Source organism: Chelmon rostratus, chromosome 2 (genome assembly GCF_017976325.1).
Source record: "Chelmon rostratus isolate fCheRos1 chromosome 2, fCheRos1.pri, whole genome shotgun sequence".
In the NCBI taxonomy this organism is placed as follows: domain Eukaryota; kingdom Metazoa; phylum Chordata; class Actinopteri; order Chaetodontiformes; family Chaetodontidae; genus Chelmon; species Chelmon rostratus.
Window position 1 is genome coordinate 25,073,634 of NC_055659.1, and position 18,883 is coordinate 25,092,516.

At 42.7% G+C, this 18,883-nt stretch overlaps 1 protein-coding gene across 2 annotated transcripts; it reads left to right on the forward strand.

The window, feature by feature from the left end:
• Window positions 1-154: 154 nt before the first annotated feature.
• mst1rb (macrophage stimulating 1 receptor b) lies at window positions 155-16,956 on the forward strand. 2 transcript variants are annotated; one of them, XM_041951561.1, is made up of 21 exons: window positions 155-290; window positions 3,536-4,842; window positions 6,978-7,154; window positions 7,253-7,375; window positions 8,025-8,195; window positions 8,298-8,458; window positions 9,051-9,186; window positions 9,302-9,438; window positions 9,798-9,977; window positions 10,200-10,299; window positions 10,403-10,621; window positions 10,739-10,885; window positions 11,222-11,375; window positions 11,554-11,643; window positions 11,747-11,962; window positions 12,066-12,146; window positions 12,358-12,539; window positions 12,670-12,779; window positions 12,967-13,132; window positions 13,658-13,794; window positions 15,756-16,956. In XM_041951561.1, the coding sequence occupies exons 2-21, from the start codon at window positions 3,637-3,639 to the stop codon at window positions 15,985-15,987; spliced, it is 4,125 nt and encodes a 1,374-aa protein (XP_041807495.1). In that variant the 5' UTR covers window positions 155-290; window positions 3,536-3,636; the 3' UTR covers window positions 15,988-16,956. The 2 variants fall into 2 exon arrangements, with proteins under 2 accessions (XP_041807495.1, XP_041807503.1); XM_041951569.1 differs by having other exon boundaries at window positions 11,750-11,962.
• Window positions 16,957-18,883: the final 1,927 nt, after the last annotated feature.

Genomic DNA, 18,883 nt, shown 5'->3' on the forward strand with positions numbered 1-18,883 from the left:
TAGGTTACAGTGTGTGTGTGTGTATGTGTGTGTGTGAGGCGGTGAGGGGAGGAGCGACCTGCAGCGCGACTGACGCACACAACACCGACTCATACTGGAAGCTGAAGTTCAATCCGAAACTAACACAGCTGACACGGCGGACAGGACGGACAGGCTTTAACTTCGAGCAGAAACTGAATCTGATCCTGAATCTACCCGCGGAAAGATCAGCCATCCCCGCGCTGATCTGAAGTCAGACCCAGCCTGGCAGAGGCTGCTTCCCTGGAGAGGACCGTAACTAACCTGTGCAGGTATTCTCCTCACAACACTCACAGCTGCATGAACCCAACATGTTTCTGAGCAAGACAGAAAAGAGCCAGTTTCACAGCTGGCGGGGGTTCAGATACCTGAGCAAACATGCTGCCGCGACAGAAAATCAAACAACGATGCTATAACAGGAAATTAAAACTTAACCTCATCACTGAGCACCACATACACACTTCATTCTAATATAACCTGCTGTGTTGAAACTGCACTTCATTCTGTGGCATGTTGTGTTTGTGTGATGATCAGGGGAAAAGGTGTGCTGAGCACTGATGATATAATGCTGATGATATGCAATTGGGGAATTTTTCACATTATGAAATATTATAATTTACATTTCTGACTGGATTCATGCTCAGTAGGCTGCAGTGTGTGTGTGCTTTCAGAGCATGGTGTCACCCTGTCTAACCTCTCATGTCTTGTGCATCTTGTGCAAATTCCGTCTTACCTGTGGACTGGAGCCAGAATGCACTGGCGGGATTTCACTGAGCTGAAGGCGGACGGTTGGAACAAGAAACAGAAGTTTGAGCATGGAGATAAAAAAAACAAAACATAATACACAAATAGTTGAAAATGACGGGAATAAAAGCAAAGGCTGAAAAAGAATGCCACCTCTGTGCAGTTTTAAGAATTGATTGCTGATTGATTAATTGTCTCAAAAAATAATTTCTTATACAAATTTAGATGTTTCAGAATGAAGTAAGTGCACAGCTGTTGTCTCTCCACACTGGTGGTTTCTAGTGGTTCTGTACTGGTTTGGGATGCATGTCCTGCCACTGAATCAATACATGTGTCCTTGGGGTGCACTATGTTTTGACCATTGATTTGCACAGCAGATTGCCTCCTCAGGTCCCTGTGGATCCCTGTGCAGTCATTAATCAAAGAGACATGTTTTTCTTTCTCTAATTAACTGACATCTAAGTGCCTGTGAGCAAGACACCGATCCATTAAATCCTTTGCATATTGCAGCCAATGACATGTCTGAATCCTTCTTACTGCTGTCGCTAAATGATAGTAAAGAAAGGTTGTATGTGTTTGAAAAAAGATACAGTTTAATTCATGTTGGTGCTAGGATAAAAATGCCCAAGCCTGACTGAAAAGTGGTTTGATCTCTGCATCCTTAATTCACCTGTGAGGGAGCAGACTGATGCAGCATCCAGTAAACACCTGCATGCCCATGAATAGCACCGTAGCACAATGAATGGAAACTCAATTTCAACCATTTGCTTTGTTAACTACGAACATGGAGAAAGTCAATCAGTGCCATTACTATGTATACCCATGTCTTCTAACCTTAACCTCAGCTTCACATGGAGCCGCAAATGTTAAAATGTAACATGATGTTAGTGGAATTCTATGAATTATTAATGTGAAGACACCAGATTCTTGACTCCCAAATATTACATATGACGTCTTATATGAAGTATAAGTGCTGCTTGTTTGAGAGAATTCTGGTCAGAGTGAAGTTTCTCTGCTGCTGAATAAAATAATCAGAGTTGATAAAATTCTTTGGCACGAGCAGACGAGCTGTTTCTTCTTCACCTGGGACTTAAAAAGGCTCACGTCGTCTTCTGACCATCCGTGCGTGCACACCTTTCCCCCTGAGAGGCACGTAGTGGTTGTGACAGGAATGTAAAGTAGAGAGGCCGGGGTTCTTGAATACAGCCTCACTGTGATGTGTCTGGTTAATGATCCACCCAACAGCGTCTGTTCAGGATGGAGAACGGGCTCGGAGTTTGAAACACGGTTCCATTTGGTTGGTTGTAGTTTATAGACTGATGAAGATGAGCCACAGAAAAATGCTTGGGTTCATTTGGTACGTTTGGTTAATTAAAGTTGAACTGAGGCCATTAACTTGGCTCAAATTAACTAAAAAAGATGACGATTAATCCTGACCAGGCAAATATGAATGACTTGTGCAGGAAGGCACAATAAAAATAGTTTATCCACTGTCTACTGTGCTGAGCACCACCGCTGCTCTCTGTGATTACATTTCCTGTAAGTGTTTGTGGTGAGTCAGAGGAAGCTTTTATCTTTATGACCACATGTACTTTCATCATCATCTGGTTCAACCAAGATGATAATATTTGTCACCTCAGGTGATTCATCACAGAACATAATTAAGCAGATGATGCTGAATTGAACTTTTCTCTGTTACAAATAATGCACACTCCCAGGAACCACAATTTCCATAAATCTTTTTCTATTGATAATTTTAAAGTTTTGCAGAAGGTTTATTGTAAACAGACAAAGTAGATCAGTTTAGAATTAAAACGTTTTCAATAATTTGACTAAAAAAATCAGCCTCTATTAACAAAGAAAAACAACTCCATTTAGTTCAAACATTTTAGGAAAGATTCTTATTTGCTTTCTTGCTGGGTTAGATAAGAAGGTTGATACCTCTATTTTACCTGATCAATATGAAGCTGGAGGCTGAAGATCTGGAAATGGGGAAACAACTGGTCCAGCTCTGTATATAGATGACAGATTCTGCCTACCAGCACCTCAGCCAATATATGTAGAATAACCATATACTAATATCTAATGTTAGCTGTATTCCATTTGTTTAATCGATACAAAAAGTATAGGTGAAATGAAGTTTAAGAATGAGAATTTGTGCTCTTATGGCAGGGTTTATGTGCTGGATTATTTCTTTGCTGGGAGCAGTGACTTTCTGTCCACTGGCAACCTCATGTTAAAGACAACACAGGAAGTCACGGCTCTGAACCGCTTCAGAGGTGCTGGTGGGCAAAATTTGTTACCTTTGGATATAGTTAGCTGTTTCCAATATTTATGCTACGCTAAGATAACCGTCTCCTAGCTCCAGCTTCATACTGAACAGACAAATATCAAAGTTGTATCAAGCATCTCATCTTATTCTTGACAAGAAAGCAAATAAGCTTCTTTTTCAAAAGGATTTGAAAGTGATTTCAGGGTCAAGATTGAATTTTTATGCTGTGCCATATTTGCCCTGTAGAGCAGGCATGACCAAACTGTTCCATAAAGGGTGGCTGTAGGTTTTTGTTCCAGCCAATCAAGAGGTCAGCTAATTATTATCTGAAGACTGAGATCAGATGATTAAATGAGTCCAGCCTGGTGTGCTCCTTCTTGGTTGGAATGAAAACCTGCAGCCACACGGCCCTTTATGGAATAGTTTGGACATGCCTGCTGTAGAGGATGATTTCTTCATGATGTAATGGCTTACTCTACTCTGTCGTTTCTCTTGATTCAGGTGTCAGCGGCTGGTTTTGAGGATGTGTCTGTCCCGACAACAGACCTGGAGGTAACCCCACGTTGTCCGTGCCTTTGGCCCCTGTGCACCCTGCAGTGGAGATGGTCCACTGGACCACACAATGGGGGACATGTGTCTGGCTCCAGACTCTGCTGTCCTTTGCCTCGGCCAGCTGCTCCTCAGTTGCTCCTAGCCCAGTCAACTTCTCCGTGGTTTACACCATGCCCTTCTTCCAGGCCCGGGGCCCCATCCAGAACATAGTCAACAACTCGTTTTACCAGGAGGTGTATGTTGCCTCTCAGAATGTGATCGAAGCTGTCAACAGGAGCTTGGAGAAGGTCTGGGAACTCCGCACTGGGCCTGTGGGAAGCCCAGAGTGTCAGATATGTGATTTGTGCAACGTTGACAAGGATCCCAACTTCCTTGAGGACACAAACAATCAAGTCTTGCTGCTGGATACTCTCTTTATGTATTTATACTCTTGTGGAAGTTCTCAGTATGGTGTATGCTATTTCCACCAGCTGAACTCAAATGGAGAGTCGCCATCTCTTTCTAAGTGTTTGTTCAGAGAGGATTCAAACTCTGCTGCCTACTGTCCAGACTGTGTGGCCAGCCCTCTTGGCACCAAAGTCACCATGGTTGAAGAGGGTCAAACACTCTACTTCTTTGTTGCCAACACTGTCAATGACAGTGTGACCCAGCGTTACGGAAGGAAGTCTATATCAGTGCGTCGGCCACTGGCCACAGAAGATGGTTTCTATGGTGATGTGCGTGGCCTGACCGTCCTTCCGGGCTTGCGGAGGACATACCATATTGAATATGTCTACAGCTTTTTCACTCAGGAGTTCGTCTACTTCCTCTCAGTTCAAAGAGAGAGCCCCGATCAGGACTCATCTCCGTTTCAGACTCGCTTGGGCCGTCTCCCACGGAACGAATGGGAGATGAAAAGGTATCGTGAGGTGATCCTGGAGTGTCGGTTTGAACCAAAACGCCGGAGGAGGAACGTGGCCAGTGAACCCTATAAGGATGTGGTGTACAACGTGGTCCAGGCAGCCCATTTTGGCAAGGCAGGCAGGGAGCTGGCAGAGGAGTTAGGGGCGGAGGAGGAGGATGACATTCTCTACGGGGTTTTTGCTGTTACCGATGACAGCGGGGTCACGGAGCACGACTCGGCCCTGTGCGCCTTCCCCATGGACAACGTGAACAAAGCGATCGTAGATGGGGTGGATGACTGCTGCGAGTCTGGACCGGAGCAGCTCTCCAGAGGGCTCTGCCATTTCCAGCCCTGTGAGAGCTGTCCACATGAGGTGAGCCCATCAGTCCACCAACACGCAGCAATTCCAAGTGATTACTGGGTCACCGGTGAGCCTACACACTTGCCATCATTCAGAAGCAACCAGTGGAATGAAAATTGGATGGAGGCATGGTGGAAGTGAGGGTAGTTGTTGACATTATGACTTGTTTTCTGCATGAGTTTAGTGAGTTTCTCTGGTTGGACAGAATAATTTAATAGAAAAAAAATTACATTTATGTACTATATATATATATATATATATGCAGATACATATATTTAAATGTCTTAGATTATGATATCATTGGGTTCTTGTGTTACCTCTATTGGGGAAACTGCTATTTATTTCCAGCCCCATGCATATTTCCCATAATTTGTGCCATCTTCAGTGATGGCTGTGGGGAGTGGGAGGCTGTGGTCAGACTTCCTTTTCCCTGTGTAGTAAAAGTAAATCCCAGCCGATTCCCAGAACTGACTTCCTTTTATTGCAATTGCAGCTATGATTTCATAGTTTGAATGTTGAGTCTGTGGACATGTGGTAAGAAAACAGATGTTGTGACTCAGAAACAGTACTGTGAGGTGAAAGCTGACAAACACTGGCTTTGATTTCAGCTGTTTTCAGCAGGTTCACAGCAGATGACAGTTTGAATGCTCTCTTTTGGAAGTAGCTTCTTCTATTTTTCTTCAAAGAAACACTTTCTATTTGAACTAGTGAACCTTTCCCCCGATGCTCCTTCTGTTTTTGCTGTTTTGTTGCTTTTGGCTGCTCTCAGGGTTGATAACCAGCCAGCAGGATTGTCCAACAATCTGAAATCCTGGTTCTTCCATTTCTCAGCATTACAAAACATCTTTTGTGCCAACAACGTCATCTGTGTCTCACAGATACTATGCTTTTCTGCTTTTTGGTATGTCATTGAATTATTTAGACAGTAGAGGATCATTAGATTGACTAATGTAGTGTTTTTTTTCAATATTAGTGCGCACTTCTTTTGATCACATGCCATGTTTGGCTTTTTGGCTCTCACTGAAATATGCAAATTTAAGACAGGACATGATCAAATGTGTTGTATTTTCAAGAATGTTTTTGTCCACACTTTTTCTCAAGGTCATTTTAGAGGAGGTATCTCTTGAGGTCAGTGGAATTTGAGTTTTAGGGCTCGGGAAGCTGAATTGTAACGAATATTTTATGTCCCTTAGGATTTGGAAGTGACTGATTCAGCCAACAGCAATGCTGTTTTTGTTTTTTTCCTTAAGCTCTACTCTCATCATCATGCATGTGTTCCGATAATCTTTTTTTTTTTTTTTGCATCCATGTTTCCACTTTTATATGCCAGGAAAACAATTATGAAATACATTTTTTTTTGTTTTGATATCTTTGCCTCCAAGATATTAGTCAGTGTTTACATGAAGACTCTCTTTAATCAAACAGTGATCACACAATCCGACTGTCAGTAATGCAGCAAATAATAATTTATAATGGCCTCTTCAATTATGAAATGATCAAATTATCATGATTGTCATGATGACAGATTTACCTTGTGCTTCTGTTGTGTGGGGACTGTCTCATTATTACCCTGGAGACCAGTACAGCTCATGTCAAGTCCTTAGAGGCAAACAGCTGGGCCTGTCTTAGGACATGTGCACATTTTTAAAAGATACCATTCTACTAATATTATTATCAAGCTAATTTAAGCACCTTTTTAAATTTGATTGGATGCTATGAACTTTGCAGGAGTAACACCAAATACTGTAGAAGCTCCAGCTGTTTGGCTGTGAATTAGCATAGCGGTACTTTAATATTCATTATATGCTTATTATGTTATTATGTTATGTGCCTGTGATGGGATCACACCTGTGATGCCCGTCAACATCTTAACATTCTGACTCATGGGTTGGAGCACACCCATCTTCAGACATAATCTGCCCACAGACAGACATAAAAGCACCTGGCAAAGTACTGAAAACCAGTTCTGTGGTAGTTCCTGCTACAGTAGGTGTATTAGGACCACATCATAACACACATACGCACACACACACATGGTGAAAAAAAACACGCTGTTGTGCCTGGTGATGTTGAGTGTATCCTCTGCCCCACTCTCTACCTCACTGTCTCACTGTCATGTCCTCTGCTGCCTGTGGCCTTGGTACTAGAGCATGGAGAACAACGCGACATGCAGAGACCATCCCACTATGGTGTCAAAGCCCTACTACAGAGTAGACCTCTTCAACAGGCAGATGACCGACGTCCTGCTCACATCTTTGCTGGTCACAACCATAGAGAACAAGACCGTAGCCCATATTGGCACCTCTACTGGACGCCTGCTGCAGGTATACAGCATGATTTATAAATTTCAAGTTTTTTCACCAGCCATTTTTGGTATTTATATATACAAATTAATAACCATGTGTTGTGTCTGTCGTTGCAGCTTGTATTGACGAGATCTAGCCCTATTATCTTTGCCAATTACTCTTTGGTCGAGAACCAGAGGGTTTCATCCATTGCTGCTGTTTACTCTCCAGAGTATCTTCTCTTTGTGGTTGGAGACAAGGTACAGTAGCAACCCCATGTCTTTAAATGAGAGTAAAACAATCACTCTGGGTAGATTTTCTAAACATACAAAGGCTCAGTGGATATTGCTGTCATCTGATGGCTCCTAGGGTCATCTATCCTCCCAGAGTTCAAAGACATGCAGGTCAGATTACATGACAATTACAAATGAGTTGGGAGCGTGACTGATTGTCTGGGAGCGTGACCCCATGATGCTCTGGAGACCTGTCCAGGGTGATTTCCTGCCTTTTTTCCAGTGCATGCTGGGATATGTTGTGACCTCTGTGACCTAGAGAATGAATAAATGGCTCAAGAAAATCTATGAACTTCATATGGCTTTGTAGTTTGGGGCAGGGTGGATATTAGAGGCTGACACTGGATCAGTAATCACATGGGTCTTGTGGCGTGTGAGACATTAGGCCTATAACGAGATTGGTTTAAGAGACACCAGTAGCTGTCCGTGTGACCTGTTACAGCTTGGTGCTGAATGAGGCTCAGTATCAGCTTACATGTCCCTCTTTGTATGAAAAGAATAAATTATTAAGGAGTATATAAATGTTGTTTCATTCAGCGGATATGTTAATGGATGGAAATCCGGTGGAAATCTTTCTTCTAAGACTGAAAATGTGACCTTAAAAACTCTGTTTCAGATGATCCAGGTGCCCCAGAGAGGACCAGGCTGTCAGCACTTCCTGACTTGCGCCATGTGTCTGACAGCCCCTAAGTTCATGGGCTGTGGCTGGTGCTCTGGAGTTTGCTCCTGGGAAAGCGAGTGTCAGAGTCGGTGGAGGAACGAGTCCTGCCCACCAGGGATCACAGGGGTGAGGTTTGTTCTGTAAGCAGGGATACAAACATCTCTTAATGCAACTAACAAAAACATTTCATTCCAAGGTGGTACTATATATTGTGCTTTATTGACGCAGTTCTTTCCACGGACTGCTCCCCCTGATGGTCAAACAGAGCTAACGGTGTGTGGATGGGAGTTCCAGTCCCCCATAAGACCTGCCATCACTTCCAGAACCCACCAGGTCCGACTGGGACAGACGGCCTGCACTGTGCTTTCAGCCAAAAGCAACAACACACAGTGAGTAACCATGCACATCTCACTCTGCTTCCAAGTACAATCTGATCATACTTTAGTCGTTTTGTTTTTATCTTATTTTCAAAGGGCAAGAAAATCTTAAGGGTGGATATGAAATAAGATACTTACAGTTTCATTCCCAGAAGCCCCCTGAGACAGAATGCAGCCATGATAGTGGCTCTGTGAGGCTAACGTCAGCTAACATTCTCACAGTGGCAGTGCTAACATGCTAAAGTTCATCAGCTAATTTTTACCATCCACCTTAGTTTAGTGTGTTAGCATGCTATCCTTTGCTAATTAGTGCTAAACAAGAAGTACAGCTGTCTAATGACAATGTTGTTATAGGTTTGGTGAAATGTAGTAATTATACATTTTATAAGTGTGGCTAAAAAATGTTAAAACATTTAAGCTTTCACATGTTTTTTTGTTAGATTCAAGCTAATTCTATAAAACAAAAAATCATTATTGAGTTAACTTGAAAGCTGTTTGTTAGCAGCAATGCTAACCTGTTGAATTTATCTTGAGATTCAGTCGTCACTGGTGTTGCAGTACCACTGACATGCTGACGCGAGCCTTTTGTTGTGCTGCTCCTCAGCCTGGTGTGTAAGATCCGCTCCGGGGCCACTGAGCTGTCCAAACCAGTCAACATTACAGTGGAGGTGCATGAGGGCAAGGTGGAGGGACGCTACTCCATTGACGGGAATGCGGAAATGCCAGGATTTACATTTGTTGTAATCTTTGCTATTATCATCTACTGATATTCTCATTTCAACATACAAGCTATACATGTTTATATAAGCTATTTATGCTTGTCTACCTTAATACTGTAATAATCTGTTCCTCTAGATTCCCAACATCACAGAAATTCAGCCCAACTATGGGCCTCGTGTCGGGGGCACACTCATCACAGTGACTGGACCTCATTTGGATGCGGGGAAGACCAGGAAGGTCACTCTCAATGACGTGCCCTGTCCCATAAAAAGGTCTGGAAATACATCTGCCCTCACCTGTTCTCATGACACCTTTATTTAAAGTTTTAAGTGTGTGCCTTACATCTTTGTGTACTTTCCCTACTTTCTGGAGGCTAAGAAGATGAGTTGCTGCTCAGAACACTTTTATTGCCAAGGCGCATTAAGTCAACATGCTCCAACTTGTGGGTAGAGTAATTATGGTTAGGGAGACTATAGGCTAACTCCTAGAAAGGTCCTGGCATCCAAAGACTGACTCAGAACAGAAATATTTTCTGCTGTAGCTGTTTTCTTATTGAACATGCAAAATAAAAAGGCTTAGCCACAGTTTATCTGTTATGGCCTGTAGTTCACATACCTCTGTCTCTCTACAGAGTCACAAAGCCTAGAGGCAATGTGTCCTCCATCATCTGTCTGTCCCAGCACATCTCAGAAGTGAGGGACGTTCCTCTGAGTGTTTTCATCGACAAGTCTCCCGTCCTGACCACGAAGGTGTTTTACTACAAAGAGAACCCAAAGATTACAGCCGTCCTGCCAGGATGTAGTTTTGACAGGTAGGCCGGTGAGGCCTCCAGCACAAACAGCTGCTGTGCATGTGAAGTCTGACGTGGAAATCAATCAAATCTATTGAAACAAAACAAAGGACACACAAGTAGAAAAATATTATATTCACAATACATCTTCCTCATATGACAAATTCAGCTGTAACAGAAAAGACTTTTATTTTCTCTGATGTTACGTAAATGTAACCATCTCCACATTCATCTGAATTGCAGGGGGTCAAAGATTGTGATTGAGGGGGAGAACCTGGATTCTGTTTACCGCACCATCATCCGCTTTAAACCCAATGAAAGCCACTTGAAACCTGTGACAAGGGTACAGTGTTCATCATAATGTACAGTAGATAATGTACACTGAGAAGCATTTTATTTTTTTAGTCATTTACATTTTACTGTATGATCACACTGTTTCGTTTCAGGAGTGCATAGGCAAGTCCTTGCCCACAAGGATGGAGTGTATCTCTCCTGTGTTCCCCAGGGATGAGACAGAGGAAGGAGAGCTTTCTTTTGACATGGACGGAGCGTTGGGACTTTGGGACAAAGAGTTCTCCTACCACCCCTACGGCGAGCCCATACCTTTTGAAACAGAAGGACATGTGCTGAGTTTGTACCCTGGGTTTGATGAAGTGTCATTACATGTAAGAGATATCGCTGCTTTTGAAGTAATGACAAAACTAATTTGTTTTTGGAATATTTACTACAGATTTTCTTCTTCATTTCTTCATTCCTATCTTTTTTGACCTCTCTGTACACAGCATCAAAAGCTGAATCTGGTGAGCTCCTGTATGACCATCATCATGACGGTGGCAGGTGTTAATTGTGATGCTAAAGTCCTGGATAATGAGATCACCTGCAGGATCCCCAAAAACATGACCATCCCCAGTGAGGGACTGCCAGTGAAGGTTAGTGAGGCTGGAGGTTTAGATGATGATTGGCTGACTGACTTACCTGGATCCTGCATGCAGCACGGGGACCCAGGCCGCACATGTGCTTGTCACTAACAATTATTGTATGTTGTGCAAGTGCACTAGCAAAATCCACCTAACGATAACCCTCAACAGGCACAGATTAGTGCCTGTTGAATATGCATGCTGCATGTTAGAAGAAGGTTTGCACCATGAACAGAAAAGAACTCATTTAACGTACTGCTAAAATTTTAATAATATAGTATTTAAAAAATATTGAGATTGATGCAATAATAACAGTATTCACTTTGTATGATTGAGTGTGTTCTTTAGATCTCTATCAATGGGCAGGTCCACAACGTTGGCACTGTGGTGAGGGTCAGCAACCACTACATGGTGGGCATTGTTCTGGGGATCCTGGCAGCTCTGGTGGCTGGGGCGGTGCTGGCCTTTGTTGTCATGAAACACTTGCGGAAGAAGAAGAAAGGTAGGCTCCTCTCTGGCATGTGAACCTTGGTCAGACCTGTTTATCCAACTGCTACCGGCTGTGGGTGGGAATTTGGGATGAAGTCTTTCAACTAGAACATCCCCGGTGTTGCGTAGGATGTACAGTTGTTTTTTTTCCAGGGGTCGATGATTAAAAAGTGTTGTGAAATGTTTTTCAGCCTCCATGGTAGAGACCCGTTTGGCCCACAGTGCTAACCGCTCTGGTACAAATAATGTGGAGCTGTCACCTGTCGGGGACTACAGGAGAGGTGACTGTGCACAGTAGCTTAGCATCATAATACACTGTAATACTGCACACCTGATTTGCACCTGACATGCATTAATACATCTCTCTCTCTGGTCTTTCACCAGTAGTATCCTTGAGTCCACCCACCCCTCTGGTGGGGCCGGTGGTGTTCCCCACCCGGGCCTACGCTGCAGGCAGCATAGATCCTACCCTCACTCCCCTCATGCCTGCAGAGAAGATCTCCATCTCCAGTTTTAGGCCAGAGCTGCTGGAGGAGGTGAAGGATGTTCTTATTCCCGCTGAGATGCTTCTTGTACAGCACCACCGGATCATTGGGAAGGGTAAGCAACCCCACTGTCTCTATCTGAAACACAAAACTTGTTATGGAGCCTTGTGTAAGATCATATCTCTCATATCCGTCCGTCATTTTGTTTGTTTCTGCAGGTCATTTTGGCACTGTCTATCATGGCTACTTCACAGACCACAGCAGCAGAGAAATCCACTGTGCTGTCAAGTCTTTGAATAGTGAGTAATATCTGCTTCTTGGGTGTTGATGCTGTATATATGCCTCAATGACTTTCTATAGTTCCTCTGCTGTGAAACAAGCTGCCACAGGGTTTAGGATGTGTTCTGATAACCTTTTAAAAGCAATTTATTCAAAAAATTACCTTTAAAAGGTGCCACTTTCCTCTTTTATATTTAGGACCATAATGTTTATATATGTGTGTGTCATCAGGAATAACAGATGTCGAGGAGGTGGAGCAGTTTCTGAAGGAAGGTATCATAATGAAGGGTTTTCACCACAGTAATGTGCTGTCTCTGCTGGGCATCCTCCTGCCACAGGAAGGGCTCCCTCTGGTGGTGCTACCATACATGAAACATGGGGACCTGCGGCACTTCATACGCTGCGAGAAGAGGGTGTGACAGCTACGTTAAAACAGTGGAAATTAATCATATGATTTATGTACAACCATGTGTTTACTACCAAACAAACTTTGTAATGTTTACAGCTGTTTTAAGTTAGTGTTTTTGTCATGGATTTATTTAGAACCCTACCGTGAAAGATTTGATTGGTTTCGGGCTGCAAGTTGCCAAGGGGATGGAGTATTTGGCCCAGAAGAAATTTGTTCACAGAGACCTCGCAGCACGCAACTGCATGTGAGTCACCGAGATGTGCAGAGAAATAAGCAATTTGTTCACTGTCATTAGGCCTGAATTTCTCTGCGATTGAGTGTTTAGAGATGTATCATGGTGCCAGTTTGGTTGAGGATGTTCAGTATCACACCACAGTAATCAGTTCCAATGCTTTGCTGCAAAAATATCATCTTACTTTTTCTGTCTTTAGGCTGGACGAGTCATATACAGTCAAGGTGGCAGACTTTGGCATGGCCAGAGATGTTTTTGATAAGGAGTATTACAGCGTTCAGGATCACAGGAAGGCTAAGCTGCCCGTCAAGTGGATGGCCATCGAGAGTCTGCAGACACAGAAATTTACCTCCAAGTCAGATGTGGTGAGCAAATGAAGATCTCCTTTAATCAAGACCTCTGCAGTAGTAGATAATGTTTGTATGCTGAGGGTACTTAGTGTACATAACGTTTGTAGGGGTAGAAATCAATGTTTAATGTGTGATGTATGTGTTGTTGGTATTTGGTAGATTGGGAAAAAAAGCATTATTTGGCAAGTAATTATGTGTCTAGTTCACAGAATTTCGCATAGCATTTTAAATTGATTATTACTTGGCTGGATTAAGCACTAAATATTCCACATTTCTTTTCAGCACAATACAGGGAACATTGTTTGACAAATTTACTCCAGTCACACAATCTGAACCGCATTGCTTCAACTCCACATATTTTCTTAGGAACTATATTGTCATTGTCTGTGGCTGTACAGTATTTCTTGTTCATCTTCCACAAAGCAGAGTGGGAGACATAAGTGACTGTATTTAACACCTTAGAAGTTGTACATAGGTTTCAAACTTTTTTCTGTACAAGTGGACTGGTACTTGCTGTAACTTTTGCCTCTCCTGATGCAGTGGTCCTTTGGTGTGCTGATGTGGGAGATGCTGACCAGAGGAGCAAGCCCCTACCCAGAAGTGGACCCTTATGATATAACACATTACTTACTGAAGGGCAGGAGGCTTCCCCAGCCTCAGTACTGCCCTGACCCTTTGTAAGTAGTAGGAGTAATAGCACTATGGGTCTGACAAGACACTGCGATAAACATAGCCTGATACCTGTCATGAACATGAAGGAGTCTTTATGAATGTTTATGACTGTTGTCATGATGTATCACTCCGTCAATTATGGCATTTTAGTGAACGGCTGATACTCTTTGAGATGTCTTTGTTTTTATAACTTTTGTAACTTTAACCACGATAACATAACCGTGTGACAGCTTTATGTGTTAACATTAAATTGAACTGTCATATGTGGTTGGCCTCCGCTGCTCTCTGTTCATAACAGGTGTTATGTCATGGTTATATGACAGTGTCAAGTCAGTTTTATGCACACCCTTTCAAATAATGTGTTACTGCATTATGTTGCTTGCTTTGTTGAATTAGTCTAGAAAATCAGATTTGTTTTGTTGCTGTTGCTTAGTTTGCATCCACTGTAAAACTTCTCAGAATTAAGAGCTGCTTTAGTATGAATAGTAATGCTGTGTTACTACTGACATTGATTTATATCTCCAAAGTGGGAGTGGAACAGTCAGTGGGACAAAGTCCAGGTAGTAATAACGAGATGTTCAAACGGTCCCTCAGGAGTGTTAAACCCGTAAATTGTCCACTACTTGGTATTCCAACATGGTTAAGCAATGCAGTTTGGGAGTTAATGTGTATGTCTACAAGGCACCTCAAAGAACTTTCACTCACAAACACACTCACACACACACACACATACAGAACCACATACACACATTGGACTTAACAAGTAATAAACCAACATGTTTTTGCTGTTTTCATAATAAATCACTTGGACTGTAAGCTTTTGCCCACCAACTTAAAGATTGATGGAGAATAAATCAACCATTCACATCCCTTGTCCACTTAGGCCCTGTCATGTATCCAGCATGGGTTAAGGAGTGGGACCAAGGGACACGTGTAGAACGCCAACATTGGACATTAAAGAGATGTTTAAACATTTTGGGAAATTAGCTAATTTGCTGTCTTAATGAAAGTTAGATGAGAAGATTGATACCACTCCCATGTCTGTCAGTTCAACATGAAACTGGAGCCAACATGTAGTATGGCTGTTTTCTTGATGGACTATTTCTTGGCCAGGACAAACTTCCTGGTTGCTTGGCAACTGGTCCCAGCCACAAACCAATTTGGCACATACTCCCTCGTAAATTAGCGAATTTTAGTTTTACACTTCTGTTTTTGTAAGTAAGTAAGTTAAAACAAACAAAACATGTTAATAAGTGAACTTCAGAGGTGTTGGTAGGCAGACTTTGCCTTTGCCTTGATACCTTTGCCTTTGGCCAGAAGCAGGCCAGCTGTTTCCCCCTGTTTCCAATCTTTATGCTAAGCTAAGCTAACTTCTGGCTCCAGCTACATATTTAGCATACAGACACGAGAGTGCTAGTGATCTTCTTGTCTAACTCTGCCAGTAAGCAAAGCATATTTCCCAGATTGGTGAACTATTGCTTAGTGGTTGATGTTCAGGGCAACTTCATTTTGGCTGATAACACTCAACAGTAAACTGACCACAGTATAACCTTTTTAGTCACAGCTCAACACCACTTAAAGGCCCTGTACACCCACAGAGGTGGTCTTACTCATTCTGGTGCAACAAAGCTAATAGGTGGGCCAGACATGTTAATCAAGCCTAGTCTGCACATGCCCACACAGTCCTCGAAGAGGTCTGCTCAGGCACAATAAGCAAAAACACTTGTGTGGGTGGACTTGGGTGTGTTATGTTATGAGCTTATGAGCTTCTGCTTAAGGAAACAAAAATAAAATGAATAAAAATACAGTCTTTTAAAGTGAAATCATCTTCAGTTTCAGAAATGTGTAAAAAGGCGATGAGATGTGAAAGTGCTTATATATTATTTTAATGTTAGCCAATATTGTAGTGATTTGGCCATTCCTTCGTTACTCAGACACGGACTGTAACACAGTCTTTTTTTCCCAGGTATAGCATTATGCTTCAGTGCTGGGACCCTGATCCAGAGTTGAGGCCCAGTTTTGCTACGTTGGTGCTGGCCGTCTCCACCATCCTGTCCAGCCTGGAGGGAGAGCACTACATCAGTCTGAATGTCACCTACGTCAACCTGGACCAACCGCGGCCCTACCCCGCCCTCACAGAGTCTGCCGACGAATATGACTCCACGGATGTTGAAGACTCAGGCTCAGTCTCTTCCTGAGATGGGGCTCTTCCTCCCTCAGCTTTAAACTAGTATCGGTGCTAACGGCAAGAGCACAGAAAACCTCTGCCAGGTCTCAACAGTGTCGCTTACCACAAAGCATCTGAATCAGATATACTGCCCACTGGTTGCCTGCATGAAGGTGGTCGTGAGATGCTTTCAGCCGACCCCTCGGGCAGCCATATTGGAGGTCTGTCACTTTTGCAACAATGGCTAAATACAGTGTGAGCTTCCAAACTTGGTCTTAAAAGTGCTGAATAGACATTTAGTTTCTATTATTTTTCATTGCTGACAGATGTCACTGGTAATACAGCTTTTGTAGTGCTAACTTGTCAGCCAGACAGACACTTGTTAGCATGACACTGGTTAGCTAAATCGGCCTGCAGGTTAGCTAACTAGCTAACAATGGTAAAAAGAAAACAAAAAACACTGTGTGCAGATTAACTGAAGCAAGGGGTTTCAAAGACCAAAGTATTGTGCAATAAAGGCACAGACAAGGACTAAATAAGTAACTAGTTCTTACTCATTACTGGACTGACGTGTCCCACACTAAAGGAGTCTTTTTCAGATATCTGGGTTGTTTTTTTTTTTGTTTTTTGCCCTGCTGGTATTCATGTAGACATTTTAAATGCAAAGTCAGTTCCTCCATGTGCATGTCAAACCATGTTGGCTACAGTGTTGAAGGAAGGAAGGACTCACACAACCAGAGCTACAGTTCAAACAAATGAAATCCGTGTAACTCAGTGGCACATTAACTTTCTTTTACTGCAATGTAGTGTACTGTGACAGCAGCAGAGTCCATGTGTAAATACGTTTAGGTGTGCATTCCCACATTTGCTCTTAATTCTTTTCCAGTGTAGTGATTGTTCTGTGTGTTTTGGATCATACTTCTGTAAGGCACAATGTTGACCACACTGTTCTCAAAGCAATCTGATCACCCCGTTGCTTGTATTTCTGACACAATGTCTTTGAGATAGTATAATAAATTAAAATATTTATTTGTTTATAGATTTGCTCTCATGCTGTTGACTTACAAACATGCAAACTCTGCCATTTGCCACTGATTTATGTCACATAGTCAAATATTTTCCCTCATGGCTGCTGTGTAAATTGACTGAACAGGTTTTTGTTGCTGTTCTCCACTAGAGGGCAGCGTTGTGTTAGAAATTCAACAACATGGATGCAGAATTTTCTTGTTCATCATTATCATTTTTGCAGTAGCATAGCAACATGAATGACCTAGGTCTTTCCCCCATGTCTAAAAAACAAGCAATAAGCCCTCTAGATGCCACGTAAGATATTAAAGACAGCCCAGAACAGCACAACACACCATGCGGGAATGCCTTCCTCTTTTCTTCCTCTTTCATTTGTTCCGCCTTCAAACATTTGGCGGGGGCAAATGACTGCATTTTCAATTAAAGGAGCTGAAGAAACAGCCAACAATGACAAACAATCTGTCAGTCTCAAAAAGAAAGCAAGCACATCTCACCAACATACAATAACAACTCCCTGTGCTGTAAACAGACGTCACACACAACGAGCACACTTCCTCCACAACAAAACCGGAGTCAAATAAAACCAGAGGGAAATAAACATCATAAAGTTTTCTTTTTTCATGCTGCCTAGAACAGAAGTCAATCCCCGTGTGGTGGGGCCTTTGATATAGACAAAGTGAGCCCAGCTTACGTTGTCAAAGTGTATGTGTGTGTGTGTGTGAGGCCATATTTTGCAGGGCAGAGCCCACAGGATCCACACTTCCACACAAGATTCAAGACAGCCATGACCCCCACACCCCCACCCATCTCAATTTCTCTCTGTGTTGTTCCCTGTTGTAATATCTGGGTTATAAAAAGTGCAGAACCTGTAAAGAGTGCTGCTGTCAGCTGTGTGACCATCTCTTTTCTCCTGAGCTGGCCGTTACTTCCTGTACTGTCTGAAGTGTATTTCACACATACTCATACATTTTCTCCTTCCCGTCTTCTGTTGCTTGTTCATATGGCCTTCAAACCCCATGCAGAGACTTTGACAGTTGATGCTGGTTTGACCGTGATGCAGAGAGCGCGTTCGATTTATGTCTGAACACTGTATGTGTTGCATGGCAGCCTCATCAGAGGGAACGTGAATAACCAGAGCTCGAGTGCGGTGTCAAGTTTGGGGGGAGGGACGGCAATCTGTGTGACTGGCCATCTGAACAAGTCTTTCTGAAAGCGGTGGGCTAATTATTTCCGTTGCTATGTGATGATGGCAGGCCCTCACAAATAAGTGCTGGAGCCAAACTTAGAGCTCTTGGATTCTGCTCCAGTAGGATCAAGAATAAAAGAAGGCCTGTGAAAAATCCTATGGAGGCAGTGAGGCAAGACTCTCTTCACATGTTACGCTGCGCAATAGGAAACAGTTACATAAAATGACAAGAAACAGAAGTCTTCTGGGTACGTTCAGCATTTGTGCCAGCAGTATTACCCTCATGAAACCTAGACACCCAGCCTAAGTACAGTCAGAGCCATTTTTATCTTTAACAATTCATCCTGAATCCATCCACCCTCTGCAGAAAAGTACCACTGTGATAATGATAAAGTTGGCGAGAAAAAGCTATTCTAGGATACTGCAATAACATTTCAGTTGAAGATCAGCACTGCGCTCCTTTAAACTAGTCTCTAAACACACCACAGAATGAACCTGAAGAAGTTACAGTCTGCTGCATTTTGCAACCTTGCACTTTCAGCCCCAAACAACTGTGGAGAGTAAGTGAATTTATGAGAAAAGCAGAGAAATCATTCAGCGTTATTAAACTGCACAGTCTTTGGAGCTTCATGGTTTGTAGTGGCTGTTAGAAGCAGACATTAAAAGAAAAAAAAATGTTTGTACCGTGTTCAACCATAATTGGTGCAACCAGATT